Here is an 18650-nt window from a genome sequence, read left to right as displayed (position 1 = left end):
AGGGGAGAGAGGAATGGGAGGAACACAGAGGATTTTTAGGGCCGTGAAAATACTCTGTATGACATTAGAATGATGGATATGAGATTACACATTTGTCCGAATGCACAGAATGTCCAACACCAAAGAGTGACACCCTCCCCCCCCCCCCCCCCCCCCGCAAGGCAAACTATGGACTTTGGGGTCATTACAGTGTGTCCCCGTAGGTCCATCCTTGGTAAAAAAAAAAAAAAATGTTACCCTTCTGGTGACAGCTGTCGATTATGGGGGAGGCCGTGCATGCATGAGGTAAGCAGTATATGGGAAATCTCTGAACCTTCCCATCAATTTTGTTGTAAGCCTCAAAGTCCTCCGAAACAAGTAAAGTCTTTTCAAAAAAAAAAAAAAAATAACAAAACTTAAGTGGAGAGATATCTTCTATAAATGCATTTATTCTTGTAAATAATGGCAGCTAACATTTTCATAGTGCTCCCATGGGCCGGGCATATGTTAACTCACTGAATTCTCCCAACAACCCTGTGGGGTAGGTCTCTTATAATCCCCCTGTATAAAGAGGAAACTGAGGCTTGAGAAGTACGGTGTACGACTTAGAACACAACGCTAAGGAAGTCAGAACTTGAACCCAGGCAGCCTGGCCCCAACGTCTATGCTCTCAACCACCAGGCTTCACTCAACAGCCCGGGAAGGTAGAGTCAGGGATGCTGGAGGGAAGTGTACTTTTTACCGAACAGCATTTTGAACTATTCGAATCTTTAACATGTGCACCTGTCACGATTTTTCAAAATGGTATTTTAAATAAATCCCAGTCACTAAGAAATAACAGAATCCTGACAGGCGTGGGGCTCGGAGAGGTGGAATGGGACGTCTTCTCAGAGTCTGAGGAAATGCTCTAAAGCCACTGCAGAGATAGTCCCTGTGTGGACACAATTCCTGCTTCTTTTCCATGTTGCAGCATTTCTGGTCCTGGGGCCCCGTCAGCGTCTGCCTGCTTAGCACCCTTCCTCTCCTTCCTTCTGGCACAGACCCCGCACCCTTGTTGCAGGTTGGACATGTGACCCCAGGTGGGCCACGGGGATCGGCCCAGGAATCGGTTCCGGCTCTAAGCCCGGCCAATCAGCAGCCTGCCCTGGGCTTCCCGAGGCAGAAGATGCTTTTCCACGTGGTAATGGGGCTCAGAGGGCCAGCAGCCCCCTCCCGGTGACCGAGTGGTAGAAGTATGAACCCAGAGAGGGAGGGCTTCATTCAAACCCTGGCTCCTCTCCTCTCCAAGCCAGCTGCTTCCCTGCCTTCCCTGCTTTGGTTACATTCCCACTGAGTTGGATGCTAATAGAAACCCACAACTCAAAACAAGGGAAGCCCTGACCCAGTGGTTAAGCGCTCCAGTGGTTAAAGGGATCATGGGGGGGGGGAGGGGAACGGGGAGACTAGAATCCCAGCTCTGCCACCTGCTGTGTGATCTCAAGCAAGTTAGTTAACCTCTCTGAGCCTGATGTGCTCCCCGAGCTCACTATCAAAACCAACTCCTTACCAGCCACATTAAACCAAAACCAGAGGCTCTGGAAGAGGGGGTGCCAGCTGGCAACCAAGCAGCAGAAAGGCAGGCAGCTGGCCACTCCTTTTTTGTGTCCCTTCACTCACTGTCTGCCTTGAAAGAATGTCCATGTGACCCTCAGTAACAGCTCTCTGGCCCCACGGCTCCCAGTGGCTTCAGTCAATGGGATCTCGATAGGATGCAGGGCAGGAAGGAGTGAAGCCAGGATATCCATCATATTTCTCTGTAGGGTCCCCACAGGCTGGCTGCATCCCAGAGTGAGGGTCCCTCACGGCTCCTTCAGGGGGCCCCCCCTAGCCCCACCCCTCTGCTGCTGAGGATGATGCCCCCCCCCCCCCCCGCTCCACTGCAGGGGCAGGAGCCGCCCCACACATTGCTAGCCCCCGATCCTGCACTCTTTCCGGAGGCTCTGCCCACACTTCATAAATATTCCCTCAAATTACCCAGCGTGAGTGTGTGTCATCTGTTTTTCATGGGACCCCGACTAGTTGCCAGTGGTCCTTTTCCTAGTCTCTCCGGGCCCTCATCAGATAAAATCCTGCTCTGTGGAGGACACTACTCCAGGGTCCCAGCTCTGGCCACTGTCCTCATTTCCCTCCAAGCTTCTAGACTCCAGCAAGCCTCTCCCAATCTGCCAGACCCCAAACCCCCAAAAAGGACCCGCCAATGAGAAGCAAGTGACCATTCGCATCTGATGGAGAGTGGTCCGAACAGGAGGCACACAGGGTCACATCTGGGCTCAGGGAATGTCTAGAGAAGCAAGCCACTGATCTCTGCACACCAGAACAGGTACCTGAGAGTGTATATTTATCGAAAGATACATAGAAATGGACAGATGGCACCTGGCTGTAGATACAGGAGCTCCGATAGAGAACCGTGTAGGAACGTGTGTATTTGCCAGAGGCAGAACACGAGGTCTCTACATCTTCGGCCACAACCAACAACACACAAGCGCCTGATCTTGGAAAACCACAGTTGTTTCTGTGGTTGGGTTCCCTCTCCAGAGGTTTCCAAAATGAGAAGGCTGGTTTTGGGGGCAGTCTTTAAATATGTGTGTGTATCTTTCTAAAGAAGAGAGAAAAGCGGAAGGGAGGACCAGAAGCGTATTTTCCTGTTGTGCATGGCAGAGAAGAGGGGACCGGTTCTGGGCAAGGATGTGATCCCACTGGAAAGGCGTGAAAGAGAACACCAGGAAGGACAGCTAGGGTTCCTAGGCTGGGACGTAAAAAACCACGACAGCCAGGAAGGTCACGCGTCTGCAGTCCGCTGAAATCCCTTGTAGCACGTTACAATCAGTTAAGGGCAAAATAAAATCAGAATGATACTAAGAGGTAGCAGCTGTTTATCTTCTCGGAGATTTCGAGGGTCTCTGGAAGCGGGCCAGGTAAGGGCGTTCTCCTGGAAGAGACTCGGGTAGGGCACCGTTCTGGCCGGGGGCTCCCCCAGAGCTGGGGCGGGCGTGGGCCAGCCTGCGTGGAAACCGCAGCTCGGGAGCCCGCGCGAGCCTCCGCCGGTGGCCAGGCCAATTCCAAACCCAGAGTCATTTCTCGGGTAAAGTTATGCAGTCCTCACAACATATAAATAAAAGTTTAGTTCTGTGTTTCCATAGATCTTCTACATGGAGGCTAGCTGCATATTAGTGGAGTAACAATAATTATTAATAACAATAATCATCATCATAACAATAATTAATAGAATAATAATGCCTGGGGGGGCGGGGGAGGGGTCCTTCATATGGCAGGGCGGGGCTTCCTGGGGAGGGGTCTATGTCTGGTAAAAGTGGTGGTAATGGTGGTGGTGTTCGTGGTGGTGGTGATGTTCATGTCTCTGCACCGCCTGGCCGGCCGGGCTCTCGTACACCACCACGGCGGGCAGGTCCCTCACGCGGTCCCGCCCCACGACACTGCCGCCCACGGCCAGCGGCACCTGCGGCCCCCGGCACCCCTGCTGGCTCTCCTTGGCTCGGTGCTTGTGCTTCTTGTGCCCGAGGGGTGCCAGAGTGGGGAGGAGGGCCGGGCTGGCGGCCAGCTGGGCGGCCGGGGACACCGCGGGGGCGGCGGGGCCCAGAGGGGGCTTGCTTCTTGCCCCTCTGGCCACGTGGCCCGCACCCACGCTCTTGCCCTGGGCCTTGGGGGACCTCACAAAGTGCTTGCTCCCATCCTGGGTGCCCCGGAGCCGCTGCTGGACCTCCGAGACCTTGGCGAATGGGGCGTCAAGGAAGTGGAAGGAGCCCGGCTCCGCGCCTTGGGGCTTTCGGTGTGGGACGTGGATGGCTTCTGGCTCATGGGAGCGAGACCGAGTGGGGTTGGAGGTGCGGGGGGGCAGCTCTGACTTCTGGGCCACTGACGGGGAGCCTAGGAACCAATTTAACAGATATTTCATGAGCACCTACTGTGTGCGGGAGCCACACTGTGCCCCCGAAACCACGCCCACGCCCAGTGCTCCCGGAACGCTAACTTCTAACGGTTCCTCCCGCCACCCCCCCCCACCCCCCCCCCCAGCCCCGACTGCTCCTCGCTGCCTTGGAGGAACCTCTCTGGAACAGAACTTTGCCATCTGCTAAACGGGAAGAACTGCTTCTTCGTCGGGTCCTTAAAAAGAATTCATTCCCCTTCCAGGAGACAGAGGAGAAAGACAGAGACCCTGCTACGTGTCCGAGGTCATGGGAACACGAAGGAAATTCAGGCATCTTCCTTCACTTACAGAGGTGACCGACACAGGAATTACACGTGGGAGGAAGGGGAGAAGGGGTGGGGGCGTGAAATGAAGTGGGCCGCCTCTTCATTTATTTCAACAAGGCGTCAACACATGTCAACGGCTGAGGAAGACAGAGCAGTATGTTGCTAATCGGACAGGGCAAAGGGCCTGGGGTAGGGGCACAGAACTACTGTGTTCATTGCACTGTAGGCCCCAAGATGCTCTTTGATTTTGTTCAGCTTTGTGCACGTGTTAGTCTTTTAAGTGTTTTTAATGTCATCTCCTCCCAGAGGACTCTGTAACCCGTCCAATCAAAGCTGTACCTGCCCCCAGCCCAGGGGCATGATGAATGCCCCCCCCCCCACCCCACCCTGCAGGTGTAGGAGCTCCCTTACCAGGCCCAAACTGGGACGTGTAGTTCTCTATCCCGGCGAGATCTAAGTAGTGGTTTCTCCTCTCAATGTTCTCGTCCACGCAATGGTGGTCGCAACCAGACTGCTCCAGACGGCTGTCCCCCTGGAACCTATGACAAGGAAGCAAGTGAGTGGGTGGGCAGCAGCCCCGCCCCCCCCTACCTGGGGAGCCACCAGGAGGAATCCTTCTGAACTTTCCATTCATTTCCTTCTGGGTCTTGGGAAGGGGGTGAGGGGAAGGGAGTGGTCATCTCGGCAATCTGTGTCTCTATTTCCTTCCCTGACGGCGGAGATAAGACCTCTTCCGGCCTCCCTGGGCCTTCTGGGAGGACCAGATAGGTATCTGCTTTGAACAGATCCAAAGTAAAGGTGAGAGGTTACTGGTCAAAGCTTCAGGATGCCCCAAAGTCAGGCTTCAAACCATGTGTGCCCATTGCAGACAAGAGGCCTAACTCCTCTTAGGGCTGGAGCCCCGGAGGGTGTGGACGGAAGCTCCCAAGCCATTGCCGCAGAGGGTGGCAGGCTCTGTACCCGGCCCCAAAGCCCAGAATGGGCCTTACCAGTGTGTGCGTGTGTAAGAAAGGGGGTGGGGACAGAGGTGCCCCCAGAGGCCACATTTCTCCCACTGCAGAAGTCTGGGTTCCCTGCCTGTCCCCTCCAAGGCTCTCTGATCTGCCAGCCCCACCTCCCTCACCCTCCCCACTCCCCAGCACAGCTAGCCTGCATGCCCGGATGCCTGGATTCCCAGCCCCCTCCCCACAACAAGCCTCGGCCCCTGCTTGGACTGCCTTCTCTCTCTTCCCTCTGGGCTCGTGCTTCTCACATTCCGGCCACTTCCTTTCCATTTCACAACAGGTACAGACACCCCGCCCCTGCCTTTCTGGGCCACTGAGGCCTCCTCTCGCCTCCTATACTGCCTGCCTTTCCTCTCTTCTCTTCCCTTCCCTCCCTGCAGTTAACAAAATAACAACAGGCAGAAGAGAACTGCGGCCTTACAATTTCTTAGCCACGATTCTGAAACCCAAAAAGCCCGAAGACCAAGACTGCTCATGACCTGTCAGGCAGCCACGCTGCCCTAAACGGATGTGAAGGTAGCTGTAGCCTTTCCATCACTTCACGCGGACAGTCCCGCGGCTCCGTGCGGAAATGTCAGTGCGCTAAATCCCAAGGTGCTGCCCAGACACCACACAGAATACGTAACTACGCTGAGAACACCTTGTCTCAAACCCGGCGAATGCTGAATGCCAAAACTTCTCGAGCCCAAAGCGTTTGGGACAAAGGAATGCGGACCTATATTTAGTTATTTTTAAAACCTCAGCTTGATTTGTGAGCCTGTCCTCTGAAGTCACTGCCCCCCCCACCCCGCCCCAAAGAGAACATAGTCGGGAGCCCTCCCCGCCGCCGCCGCTCAGGCGGCACACAGCTGGCGCTCCATATGTGCTCAGGTGCACTGGGCTGCCGTCCACCCTCCCGCAACCAGTGTACCTGAGCAGGGCTCGCTGCTTCTTCTCCCAGCTGCGCAGCTCCTCAGCGGGCTTGGTCTCCGCTCTGGGCCTCGTGCTCTGCAGGTCTGAGTCCCGCCCGAGAAAGAGCCGGGTGAACGGTTTGCTCTTGCGCCCGCAGCTTCCTGGCTCTGCTGGGCTTTTCTAAGCTCCCTGGCATGCAGCCCTTGACAAGTGGCCCAGGGCAGCTCACCGTGGCTCTGTGGAAGGGGTTCGCCAAGCCAGGACCAGACAGGGGGGTCTCGCGGCTACTTGTCCCCTTACCGTCTCCCCGGCTAGACTCCCCTCCTCCCCAGGCTCCTCAGCTGACATTCAAGGCCATGCCCTGCCCAGGCTCATCACAACACAAGCCTTCACTGTAGCTGCAGCTATGCCCACGCGCCCCTCCAGGGCTTTGCCTCCACAGGGCCCCCCACCTGTAATCCCTTCCCTATCCAGATCCTGCTCTTTCAAGGACCCGCTCAAATCCCGCCTGTCCACAGAGTCGCTCCCAGCGGAAACCCCCAGGACTCGCTCCCGCTCCTCCCAGGCAGGGGTGTGATCCTTCCGAGAGCTTGCAGCGGACTGGCCCCTGTGGCCCGGGCGGCCCTCCAACCCCTCACCAGGGTGATTGAGAAGGATGCCCTTCTTGCCCTGGCTTCCATCGGGGGCCACGGTGAGTTTCACCCGCAGGGTCTTGCTCGACGTCGGGGAGTGGTTGACGGAGGAATCAACCACCTCGTAGATGGTGTGCAGCAGGCTGGTGATGTCCTGCAGGGGAGCGAAGCAGAAAGGCACCCGGGGCTTCAGTCTCAGTGTCTTGACAACCCAGGAATCAGAGGGCCAGTGAAGCCCCCCGGCTCCCCCAAAGTCAAGACGAAGGCACAAACTTGCACGTGAGAGGTTCATTTGAGAAGGGGTCCTAGGACACAGAAGCAAGGGGGCAGCAAACAGTGGATGCCCCGAACGAGCAGGTATGGCCGTGGCCAACCAGGCTCAGTCCACTTGGGCCCTCGGAAAGACTATGTGGAACCCACCTCGGCAAACTCCCGTCCCTCGGTGGTTGAGAGTTGCCCCCCCGCACCCCCACCCCAGGGATGCTCTAGCCTCTGGGCTTCCGGTCTGTCTTGCAAAGGCTGAGCCAGCTCCCGGGCACCAGAGAAAGGTCTAATGGCGGGCACTGTCCACCACAGCAGCAGGTCAACCTAGAAGCAGGTCAGCGATCTTGCAGGGAAGAAAGGCACCCACAGCACCTGCTTCAGGTCTGGTGAGCTCCTTCTGAATGCAAATGGAAAAGCAGATGTGTCCCTAAAGATGAAATACCCTGGGAGAACTTGAGCAAATCTCATCTCGTCTCTGGGCCTCAAGCTGTCCCCTCAGCCAGAACACTGGTGTCCAACCCATGCTCCGAGAAACATCTCAGACGCTTCCGACCGGCGAATGCAGGGATAAACGGGGTCTCCCTTTGTTCTGGGCATCCGCTAAGGTCGTTTGTCTGAGGCGGGGCTTCCGGCTTTACATGATGTAGGAAACCTCTGGAAGAGATGTCTGCTCTCTATAGGTCAGGCCCACAGAAGGCCAGTTATCTGCCCTGCGGCTCTTCGTAAACACAGACGGGCTCAGCCGTCGCTTCATTCCGTACCCATCAACGGTGCCTCCCACTCACCACAGCTGACTTGCCCTGTGGCCATGCGAGCTGAGTGAGGGTCACCCCGGAGGTCCAGAATCTCCTACTAAATCTTCGGACTCTTTGATACTGGATAATTCTCATTTAGTTTTTCTCAGCTCCCCACCTCCCCACCTCCCCAGCCCCTGGCGACCACCATTCTACCCTCCGTCTCTATGACAATCCATTCCGGGTGATCGCACGGTATTTGCCTTTTTGTGACTGGCCTTGTCATTTTAGCGGAAAGTCCTGGAGGTGCGCCCACGTTGCAGCACGTGTTAGAACGTCCTTCCTTCTTAAGGCTGAATAAGGCTGCATTGTGTGGATGCGTCTATCCATTCATCTGTGGACGGACCCTTGGGTGGCTTCTGCCTTTTGGCTGTTGTGAAGAACGCTGCTGTGAACACGGTGCGCAAGGATCTCCTTGAGACCCTGCTTTTGGGCGTGTACTCACTAGGAGAATGGCCGGGTCACGTGGCGATTCTGCACGTCGCTGTTCGAGGAGCCGCCGTGCTGTTTCCCAACTCGAAGCAGTTACATCGTCTCACGCCCCCACCGACAGCACGCGGGGTTGATCGTGCCCCTTCCTCACTGGCACTTGCTCTTTTCGGTTTGGGGTTTGTTTTCAAACTTTTTAAATGGTTTTTTTTTTTTTAATGTTTATTTTTGAGAGAGAGGGAGAGAGAGAAGAGAGAGAGGCAGAGGAGCCGAAGCAGGCTCCGTGCTGACAGCAGAGAGCCCGACGCGGGGCTCCGACCCACGAACCGTGAGATCACGACCTGAGCCGAAGTCGGACGCTCAACCGACTGAGCCACCCAGGCACCCCGTTTTTGATGTAGTCAACGTATCTATTTTTACTTTCGTTGCCTGCAATAACTTAATTTTTTTTTATGTTTCTTTTTGAGAGAGAGAGAGTGTGTATGTGAGCAGGGGAGGGGCAGAGACAAGTGTGGGACAGAGGATCGGAAGCCAGCTCTCCGTTGACAGCAGCGAGCCCAACACGGAGCTCGAACAAATGAACCGTGAGACCATGACCTGAGCCGAAGTCGGACGCTCAACCGACTGAGCCGCCCGGGGCTGATAACTTGATTTTTAACAAAAGCTTCTGGGGGGCTGGGCTGGAACATCTGTGGAAGCGGCCAATTTGAGACCCAGGCTTGCTGGCCTGCTCAGCAATCCCACGTCCTCTGGCGAGGCCCACAGGGGACTCCTCCTTTCTTCCCTAGGGCTGCTCTGCACAGCCACGTATGCCCCCTCCCTCTTACCATCTTAGGAAGCCCAAGAAGGAGGCATCAGAATCCCCATTTTACAGAGGAGGAAAGTGACGCCCTCCAACATCATCCCCCTGAGAGTCATCCCAAGCCAGGGGGCCCAGGGATTCGGGCTCTAGGAACCGGCACGCTCTGGCAATCCCAGCTGAAAAATCAACTCTTGCCTGCACGGGGCCCAGCACACAGAAGTAGGTGCCTGCGAATATTTATTGCACAAACGAACAGGCGCTTTCTTCCGAGTTGGGAAGCTGGCCCAGACGCCAGCTCCGGGCTGCAGCCGCGGTGAGGAAGGAGCCCCTCTGCCCTCGCACACAGAAGCACGCATGCAGACAGCCGGAGAGTATGGAGGGGACTGGTATTTATAGCCAGGTTTGAGGAGTGGCCTTGGGGCTAAAAATAGACCAAGGGAAACACTAGGCTGGTTTCTCCCTGGACCGGAAGCCAACCTCCTCGCTTCTCAGCAGAAGGAAGACACAATCCAGCGATGCCTTCTCCAGGCCGGGCGGGAGCACCTTCCTTGGAAACCCTCGCTTCCCTGCTCTTCCTCTGGTTGCCAAGGGTAAAGGAAGGCAAGACACACAATCAGACAGCAGTGTCTGCCAGCAGGTTCCTGTGAGGCCTCCAAGGTTGGGGGGCCGGGGCGGGGGGAGGCGACCCTTTTACGGTCAGCACGTGAGGCCCCTCGGCATTTCCGAACCGGAAAGGAATGAAGAAGGCAGCAACCAGAGGCGGCATGGCCTTCACCACTGCACATGTCAGAAGAGAGGGCAATGCCGCCACACCCCTGAGAAGCCCGGCCTGGCTGTCTGCGTGGCCTTAACAAACAGGTCGGGGCCTCCGCAACTCAGCTCGCTTGACCAGGTTTCCAGATTGCAGTGTGTCCCCCTGCGAAGATAATTACATCACGACTGCCATACATTCCCAAACAGGATGGGGAAGAACGGTGGCTCTGACTCTGGAAAAACCATAACCCCTCACACAAAGAACCACAGCTGGAGGGGACAGGGGTTCACCTGGACCATCCCCAGCCTCCACGAGCAAGGTGTCCAGCCAGGAAGGGTTTTCGCTGCTTCCCAAGTACCCAGGCCCCTCTCGGGGGCTTTGCCTGCCCACAATCCCCTAATAACAGCCCCTTGATTTTATTTCATGAGCCAAACGCATGTTCATGTTCAGTCTGTGTGGCTCATGTATCACATAACTTCCCCTGGGCTCCAGAAGGAGCACCTGACCCAGAATAGGCCATCTGAAATATCACAAACCCATGGCAAAAACGACCGGGTCAGGGCCACTCGTGCGAGGCGATCGGAGCCAGTGAAATTCAGTTCTGGAACTTCCGCATGGTGGGGTGGGGGGGTCGCTGAGAGTCTCAGATAGAGGGTAAAATGTCAGCCACCACCTTGCTACTGGCCAGGGGAGAGGCTGCCAGACAATGAAGGAATACAGAGGAAACAGAGCCACGAAGACAGCTAGTCCTGACGACACTGAGCCTCTGGATCCAGCCGTGCCTGAAGTCAGTGCCCTGGACCACACTGCAGTTACATGAACCAATATATTCCTTTATTATTATATTATTATATTTTTTTTAACCTATAGCAGTTTGCTGGGATTCTGTCACGTATGTCCCAAGGAGTCCTGAATTATTAAAAGTCACTCATGGTTCCTTCACCCTGTTCTAACATTCCTTAAGCCCCGGCTGAGGAAGAGACACCCTTTTTTCCAGCCAGGTCTCCCCTCTGGCAGCTTCTCCTGCACCACCCACAGAAAAGAAAACCTGCAGCCCTGCACCAGGTAGGGAGACAAGACAGCAAAGCTTCTCTGGGCACACCCCTGATGCCCTGGCGAGCCAGAGGCGGCCAGCCATGCTAATCTCGGACCCCTCTGCAGACCTGTAACGGGTCACACGTCTGGAAACCAGAGCTTCCTGAGGAGGGAGACGATGTCACAGAGGAACAGTAGGAAAAGAAATAAGGAGGCCAAAGGGGTGATGCCAAGGTCCAGGGTAAAAGGGAGGCAGGGACTGCAAGAATTCAGACCAGGTCATGCTCTTGCTTAAACTAACCCACCAGTGGCCTCCCTCAGCACCAGGGCTCAAAGCCAGGGCCTGCCCTGCCAGCTCCGGCCACAGCCATGTCTCCTGGTGAGCCCACCGGTCTCCTCCGGTTCCTTAACCACCCGGAGCACTCCTGCTGGGTCCAAGCCCGGGACTCTGTCCCCACAGGCAGGCCTCCCTAGACACACTGGTCCCTCTCTGTCGCACTGTTTACTTCCTTCACTGAACACGTCACAGCCTACGGTTGCCCTGTGATTGCTTGGGATCTGCCTCCCGAAGCAGCTGCCAGAGCCACAGGCTGGGAACTCTGTCTGCACTGTCCCCCCTGACCTTGTCCTCACACCTAGGGCACAGTAGATGCACACAGTGGGTGCTCAATATTCAGACAGAGGCGCGGGAGAAGGGTGAGAGGCACACAGGGAAGAGAGAGGTGTGGCAGGAGGGCCGAGGGGAGAGACACAGGTGTTCGGAGGGAGACGGGTGTTGAAGAACAGGCCTGGGACACGGCCGTGCACAGAGCCGCTGACACAGCCCTCGGGGCTGGGGGTGCTTGTTCCTGTATGGGCACAGGGAGGCCCCACCTGGCCTCTGTGTGCCCCCCTGGCCCCAGCTCCCGGGCAGACCGGCTGAGGTGGGAGGTGGCCTGGGGTGGTCCCAGCTCTGGGACTACAGACGGGAGGAGGCAGGACCTCAGGCACCTGCTTCCTGACCTTCCCCTTCTCTAGTGGGAGCAGCGCCTGGCCTGAGTCCCAGGGAGCCGGCCACCCCTTCCTGTCACCTCTGCCCACTCACCAGGCAGCTCTGGGACATTCCTCCAGGTCTCCCTGAAGCTCCAGCGGCCTTGCTCCCCTCCCCACGCCCCACCACTGCCCGTCAGGCTGCCCGTGGGAGCAGGACCGGCCTTAGGAGAAGGAGAAGGGGCAGGAGTGTTTGAGGCATGGCCAATGGCCCCGTGCCTGCCACGTGCACTCACCTCACGCGTGACCTTGCCATTATTGTCAAAGTCGTACAGGGTGAAGGTCCACTCCTGCCGGCTGTCCTCTTCCACAGACACGTCACATTGTAGCTCCTGGGCACGAACAGACAACACACGGGCGTTGCTGGAGCGCCCAGGGGCCAGGTTCTGGGGCTGCCACCTCCCTGCTGCTCTCCCCAGACCTTGTGTGAAGGAAGAGCAAAATGACCGAGACATGAGGGGTCAGAGGGGAGGCCAGGCTGGGCACCGGAGGTCTGGCCCAGGGAGGCATGCCCACAGGGGTGCCAGACAGCATCTGGATCTTTGGAGACAAAGGAAACACCAGGGGTGTGAGTCAGGGGTGTGAGACGAGGCTTCTTTGTGGCCTCAGGGAAACTAAACCTGGACCAAGGGACAGAAGTTATTGGAAGACACAGGGCCCAGTAATGAGAGGCTATGGCAGGACTCCCAGGGTGGACACCTGACCTGGAAGGCAGGAGAGGGTGAGCATTAAAAGGTAAAGCTCCAGGTCAGCCCCAGATGCCAGCCAGTGCTTAGCCCTCCACAACGGTGTGACCCTGGGCATGGCTTCTCTGTGCCTCAGTTTCCCCTCATATAAATCATGGAAAAGGACAGTACTGTTCTCCTAAGGCTGTTGGGAGCATGAAGTGCCCCACCCCACATCCCCTCGGCTTTCCCCTGCAGCCATGGTGGACAGTTCCCTGACCTCCCACCCCAAGCGTCCAGCTTCTGTGTCTGAGTCCCGGCTGCCCTGGCGGGGATCCACCCATCAACCCACTGGTATTGGCTTCCCTCCATTCCTGCTCCCTGGGATCACCTCCCAAGTCCTTGCCTCAGGGTCCACCGTGATGGAACTGGAAAAGCGTGGAACTGCTTGGCACATAGAGAAGTCCAATTAATGGTAGTAGCCGCTGTGATCTTTGCTGTAGTGCTAACATAGGATGTACGTAATGTTAACAATGACTTCGTTATCATCGATCACACAGCCCAGCGTGTCTAACCACAGGGACCTGAGCTGGGAGGTGGTGAGCTTGGTCACTGGCAGCGCGTATACAGGGGCCAGTGGAACACCACATAGAAAGTTCTAGAAAGGCGGGCTATTTTGGAAAAGAGAGCCACAACGTTCCATAAAAACAAGCGACGATGCTCCCAGACCACTCTGTGCCACGTCCTGCCTCCGCTCCCCTCTCCTTTTGCAGGAAGACAGGCTCGGCGCCCCCAGAGAGGGGTGGTACCTGGCCTCTGAACGCAGGCAGGAATGTGCCCGAGCACGGCGTCCCTGCCCCCAGCCTCTGCAGCTCGAAGCCAGTTCCCTCCAGCAGTCCTCGGGCGGCCCACGCTGAGTTCAAAGTCGGCCTTCCCTCAGTTGTGACATGCCCGTCTGATACCTGCCAAGTGGCCACTCTGCTCTGCGAGGCACCGTTTCATGTAGCACAGCACTTGCCCTGCACACACACACACACACACACACGCACACACACGCACACACACACGGCGGTTACTCCCTGGCCCTTGTGCTCAGCTCCGAAGACAGCTCAGGGCTGAGTAACTATCCCTACCCCCACCTCCCTCAAGCTCTGTCATGTGCATTTTTTTGTCCCCATGCCCCCACTACTGGGACTTCTCAGGTGAATCCTCCTCATGGGCCCTGGCTGAGTCCCAGGCAGTCGACCCGGCCCTTTCCAGAAACAGGCCTCCAGGGAAGCGAGACATCTAGGTCTGAGCCTGCCCTCTGAGCTGCCGACCACGCCCGGAAGACACTAGGGACGCCGGTGGGCCCCGGGGCGGAAGCTGACAACCTCAGCTCCCCGACCAGGTTGTGCTCACCCGCCTCAGCTCCTGCGTTCGGCGCCCACTGTGACCTGTCTTTCACCCTCTCCCGTGTCATCCCCCCGAGTCCCCACCGTTACCGCTCAGTACAACGCAGCTTGTTATTCCCACACAACGTGTGGCACCGGCGGGCCTCTGGGCCTTTGCTCCTGCTATTCCCTCGGCCTCAAGTGCTCTCCTTACCCCAAAGGCTCCGTGTCATGACCTCTCGCGACTCCTACTCCTGCACTCAGAGGCTCCACTCAGACGCCCGTCCTCTCCAACCCGTGCTTGCAGCCACCGCTGCGCAAAAAGTCTGTCACACCGCATCCCTCCAGCCTGACTCAGGTGACCACCCCCTCCGCGTGCTCCTAGGTCCCCATCACATCGCCGGCTGTGCAGTTACTGGCTCTGTCCCCTGTGAGGGCAGGAGCCCTGCCCAGTTCCCTGCTGGGTCCCCTGGTAACCAGCAGCTGTCAATCAAGCTTGGTCGGAAGGAAGAAGGAAAGTGCTTCTGTGAGACTGGACACCCTTTTAAGCACGTTAGATGCATTAGCTCACCATACTTACAACACCCCGATAAGATGGATACTGCTCCTACCCCCCACTTCAGAGGTGAGGCCAGTGGGGCAGTGGCAGAGCTAGGATGGGAACCCTAGCCTCCTGGTTCCAGAGCTATTTGTGGTCTCGTGGAGGAAAGTAGAGAAGGAAGAAGGGAGGGGGAAAGGAGGGCAGAGAGAAGCTTCTGGAAAGCGCCATGCCGACAGGCCTGGGTTTTGCTCTCCAAGCACCTGGCCCTGCTCGGTGCAAAGAAGGAGCTTAATACCCTGTTTGGGATGGGGCAGGACAGACAGACTGCAAGTTCTGGGAGGGCATGTTCCTTGTGCTGTTCACCACACAGGGAAACTGAGTCCCAGATAGGGTCAGGGACCTGCCTAAGGCCTCCTGCCCCCTGGGCAACAGCCCATGATGAGAACAGGCCCCAGGAGTTGGACAGGAATTGTTTCTCTCACTGGTGAGGAAATCTGAGGCCCAGAGAGGGAGGTGGTCACCTTGTATAGTAATGGCCGCACCCCCGTCCATGCTCGCGTCCTTCCCCCAGGCCACCGGGCCACAGCCCAGCGGGGCCCTCTGGCCACCACCCCACGCTGCACGGCTAGGGGTCAGGGCCAAGTGGGGTGGCAGCGGGGAGTCCTCAGGGCCTGTGCTGAGCTGGGGCGGCCCCAGACGTGGCAGGACAAACCTCCCACAGAGGACCGCTGTTCACACAGGAGGTGAAGGGCCTTCACATCTGGAAGGGCCGCAGCCTCCCTCCTCGAAAAGTACCACTGAGAGGAGAAAACCCTTCTCTCCAGAGTCCGCGCCAGGAAAGGAAACTTACTTCAAATTTCAGCTGCTTCTTGGGACCCGGGCAAGATTCACTCGCCTTCTCCCTCCTCTTCTCGTCTCCACTGGCCAGCCCGTCTGTCTTCTCGGGAGGCAGGGCCACTGCGGGGACGGCAGGGGAAAAAGCATGAGGACAGTCCCCAGCAGGGCCGTGGGGCCCCCGTACCCACCGCGGCTTTGTTCCGGGGACCGTGTGCAGGACCGCCAGGGTGCCGGGCCCCTCCTGTCCCGCCTGTGTGGAGGCCAAATGACTTTGTGCTCTCTCGGCTCTGATAACATCCAGGGCTGCCCGAGGGCAGACCGCTCCCAGGATGCATCTGTGCCAGCCTCTCAGATCACCCAGTGGGCCTCTCAGACCTCCATCCCCTGCCCCAACTTTACAGCTCAGAGAAGCAGCCTGCAGCCGGCCAGGGCAGTGCCAGACCACAGAGGGGGATCGCAGACCAGGGCTGCTTTCCACACAGTCCCGCTGCCTTCCCTGCTGACATCCTGGCCTCCTCAAAGACGCCGCCTGCCTGCGCCCAGCACACCGGTGCGTGGTCAGGAGGAGTGAGGGAAACGGGGAGCGCGGTGCCTCTCTCAGCCAGTCCGGGGAGGTTAGTCTCTGCTTGGGCCCAGATCCTTCTGACACTATGTGTGACCCAGGGCGGGTCACAGAACTTGTCCAGACGTCTCAACTAGTCTCCCCCGCTGTGACACGGGGATCATAACAGTCCCCTCCCCAGAGGATCCCTGTGTGGACTGAATGAGCTATGACTGTGAAAGGCCAAGGGCCTAGGGCCAGCACACAGGGTCCTAGTGATTAGTAGTGATGGAGGAATGATGTCCCCCCCCTGCCCCCCGCCCCGACTCAATCTCTTGGGAATCAGCACAGCTGTTAGCAAAGTTTTCTCAAAACTGAGGCTTCTGGAATACAAAAGGACACAGAAGCATCCTATCAAACACAGGCAGCCTGGGATGGGGAGCAGGACAGGGAGGGAGGAGCGGACGATAAGGACACTTGGGTCACCCGTCCAGACAGGCAGGGACAGGAAGGCCGTGGCGGCAACCGACTGACCTGGCCCCATCCATAGCTCCCCTCCCGCCTGGGCCTGAGCGCCCCCTTCTTTCTGTTCACTCCGGGCACACCCAGAGAGACGCGGGGAGCCCCCCGGCCCGCGATGCCCCCACAGCAAGGCAACCATTCTCTAGGGCTGTCGGGGCAACCATTCCCCAGTTGCAGTCGCAGACCCCAGCTCCCTTCTGGTGCTTTCACAGAATGCAGCCAAGGAGGACATAGGGAGCACTTGATGGGGGGAAGGCGACCGACGCTGGCTGCTTCTGATATAGTGGGTAAGACCAGGCCCTGCCCTCCCTGCTCCTCCAAAAGCAGAGACCGCAATGGCCAGGAGGTGTGCCACTCCAGTGTGACCTGAGCCCCGGGACAGTCAAGTGGGCAACCAGCCAGTGACCCGAGGACAGCCGAGCACACGGCCTAGGCCACCCTGACTCCCCCGTACTGGCGTCCCGCTGGGCCAGAGCAGCCGCCACCATGGAACCAGACAGGGTACAAGGCAGAGGCGCTTCTACGAGGCGACAAATAAGTAGGCACTGCTGTCACCTCTATTTAAAAGAAGGCAAAGAGGTCGAGAGGCTTGTCTGAGCGAGTCGGGGAGCTGGGTCTCTCTCCATGCCCAGCCGTCTGCTCTAGGAGCCCCCCAGCACCTCCAGGGGGTGCCAGTGAGCTCGGCGGGAGTGTCCTGGTTGTGAGGACCGATGTCCTGGGCCCATGTCCTGACCCTGCAGCTGACTGGCCTGGGCAACTTTGGGGTAAGGCGCTGGACTTCTCCGGATCTCAGTCTCCTCGTGTGTAAAATGGGCATGAGACGGTTTCTTCCCCACAGAGTTATGGGGAGGAGGGGGGCACGGTGAGAAAAGTGCCTACTTAGCACAGCAGCTTACAGGCGATAGTTGCTCAGTAAACGCTGGCTTTTGCAAATGATGGAGATGACCCATGAGCCCTGCGGATAGCCCAGATCCCAGTGCCCCCCCTCAGCCCAAAACCGCCCCACTGGAGAAACCACGGTGCTCTCCTGACCTGCAACATCTTCTTTTCAGCCCCCCTGCAGGGCGGGGAGAAGAAAGAAAAACAAAGGCCAGCCCCATCTTCAAAGCTGCAGCTCCCTCCACAGAGGTCCCGGCTGGAGATGTAAGCCAGCCAAGCTTATCGAAGCCAAACTTCAAGTTCAAAGAGAAGTTATCAGAAAACCACCTTCAGGTTCAACATTGCCTTTCAAGTTCCACTTGATAAAACCCAAAGAAAAGAAACCTCTGTCCCTGCTCTCTCCTTTTCTGGAGCACCCCTCCCCAGATACAGGCCCTCCTCCCTTCCCCTCCCCTCCTCTCTCCTCACCAGGGGCGGGGGAGGGGGGGATGTGGGAAAAACGTCCCCTCCACCACTCACCCTCTTTATGTGTCTTCTCCAAGGACGAGCGTGGTCTGGATTGCCTTCTCTTCACCAGGGGGTCCCTTATCCCATCCCAGCTCAGAAAACCACCCGGACACCCATGGGGCTGGCCACCAACGGGCGGGGGGAGATTGGGAGCCACCCTGCCCCAGAGCCCTAGGGGCCGGGAACAAAGACAGTCAGCACCCTTTGTCCCCACCAAAGGCCCTTCACCTGGTCACTGTCCCCTGCCCAATGGCCAGAGGAGGTACCAGAGAGCTGGTCAGAAAGCCTGGCAGACCCCAGTGTCAGAGGGAGGGACTGGAACTCCTGTGAGTTCTACACCCGCAAGTGAACCCTCTCAAACCAAACAGCATCAACTAGCCCCCGGCCCCACCTGCCGTGTGCAGAACAAACCGCCCTCTATCCATCAACCCCGAGGCTCATGGGCAGGCACAGCAAGGGTAAAAGGTGCCCACCTCAGGCTGCCCAGGTCCCACCAACCAGCAAAGAGAATGGCATTTTTGTCGAGATGGACTTTGGCTCCAGATTTCGAGCCCTTTCTCTGTCTCTTACTCCTGTTCAGCCCAGCGGATTTTTCCCCCCAGAGATAATCTTTTGGGGGGCATAATTTCAGAGGCACTCTGATCACTCTTTAATCATTCACAGTAACAGCAGGCCATCCGGCTAATTTCAAAGAAGAAAGGAGGGCTGGAGGAGAGGTAGGAGAAGAAGGAAGGAAAGGGATAGACTAAGGAGGAAAGCAAAGCCTTCCAGTTCAAAGACTCGTATTCTGGGTTCATATTCTGGGCTCACAGTGTCTGTGAAGTACTTTGGATGAGAGAGCAGGACGCCCTGGGAGCCAAACCCACCCAACGCCTATTTTTGTAAATAAAGTTTGAGTGGCACACAGACACGCTCATGTGC

At 57.5% G+C, this 18650-nt stretch overlaps 1 protein-coding gene across 1 annotated transcript in view; it reads right to left on the bottom strand.

Moving 5' to 3' along the window:
- Positions 1-1934: 1934 nt before the first annotated feature.
- The window catches only part of NKD1 (NKD inhibitor of WNT signaling pathway 1), an 82015-nt gene continuing 65299 nt past the window's right edge, over positions 1935-18650 (bottom strand). Inside the window, exons 5-10 of the mRNA XM_042969316.1 lie at positions 15294-15400; positions 12101-12196; positions 6764-6911; positions 6145-6229; positions 4642-4769; positions 1935-3903 (exon numbers count right to left, since the gene is read on the bottom strand). Of these exons, the coding sequence (XP_042825250.1) occupies positions 3314-3903; positions 4642-4769; positions 6145-6229; positions 6764-6911; positions 12101-12196; positions 15294-15400 (1154 nt within the window). The 3' untranslated portion in view covers positions 1935-3313. The remainder of the gene's footprint in view (positions 3904-4641; positions 4770-6144; positions 6230-6763; positions 6912-12100; positions 12197-15293; positions 15401-18650) is intronic.

The sequence above is a fragment of the Panthera tigris genome, chromosome E2 (genome assembly GCF_018350195.1).
Source record: "Panthera tigris isolate Pti1 chromosome E2, P.tigris_Pti1_mat1.1, whole genome shotgun sequence".
Lineage (NCBI taxonomy): Eukaryota > Metazoa > Chordata > Mammalia > Carnivora > Felidae > Panthera > Panthera tigris.
This window is presented reverse-complemented; position numbering and strand designations above follow the sequence as displayed.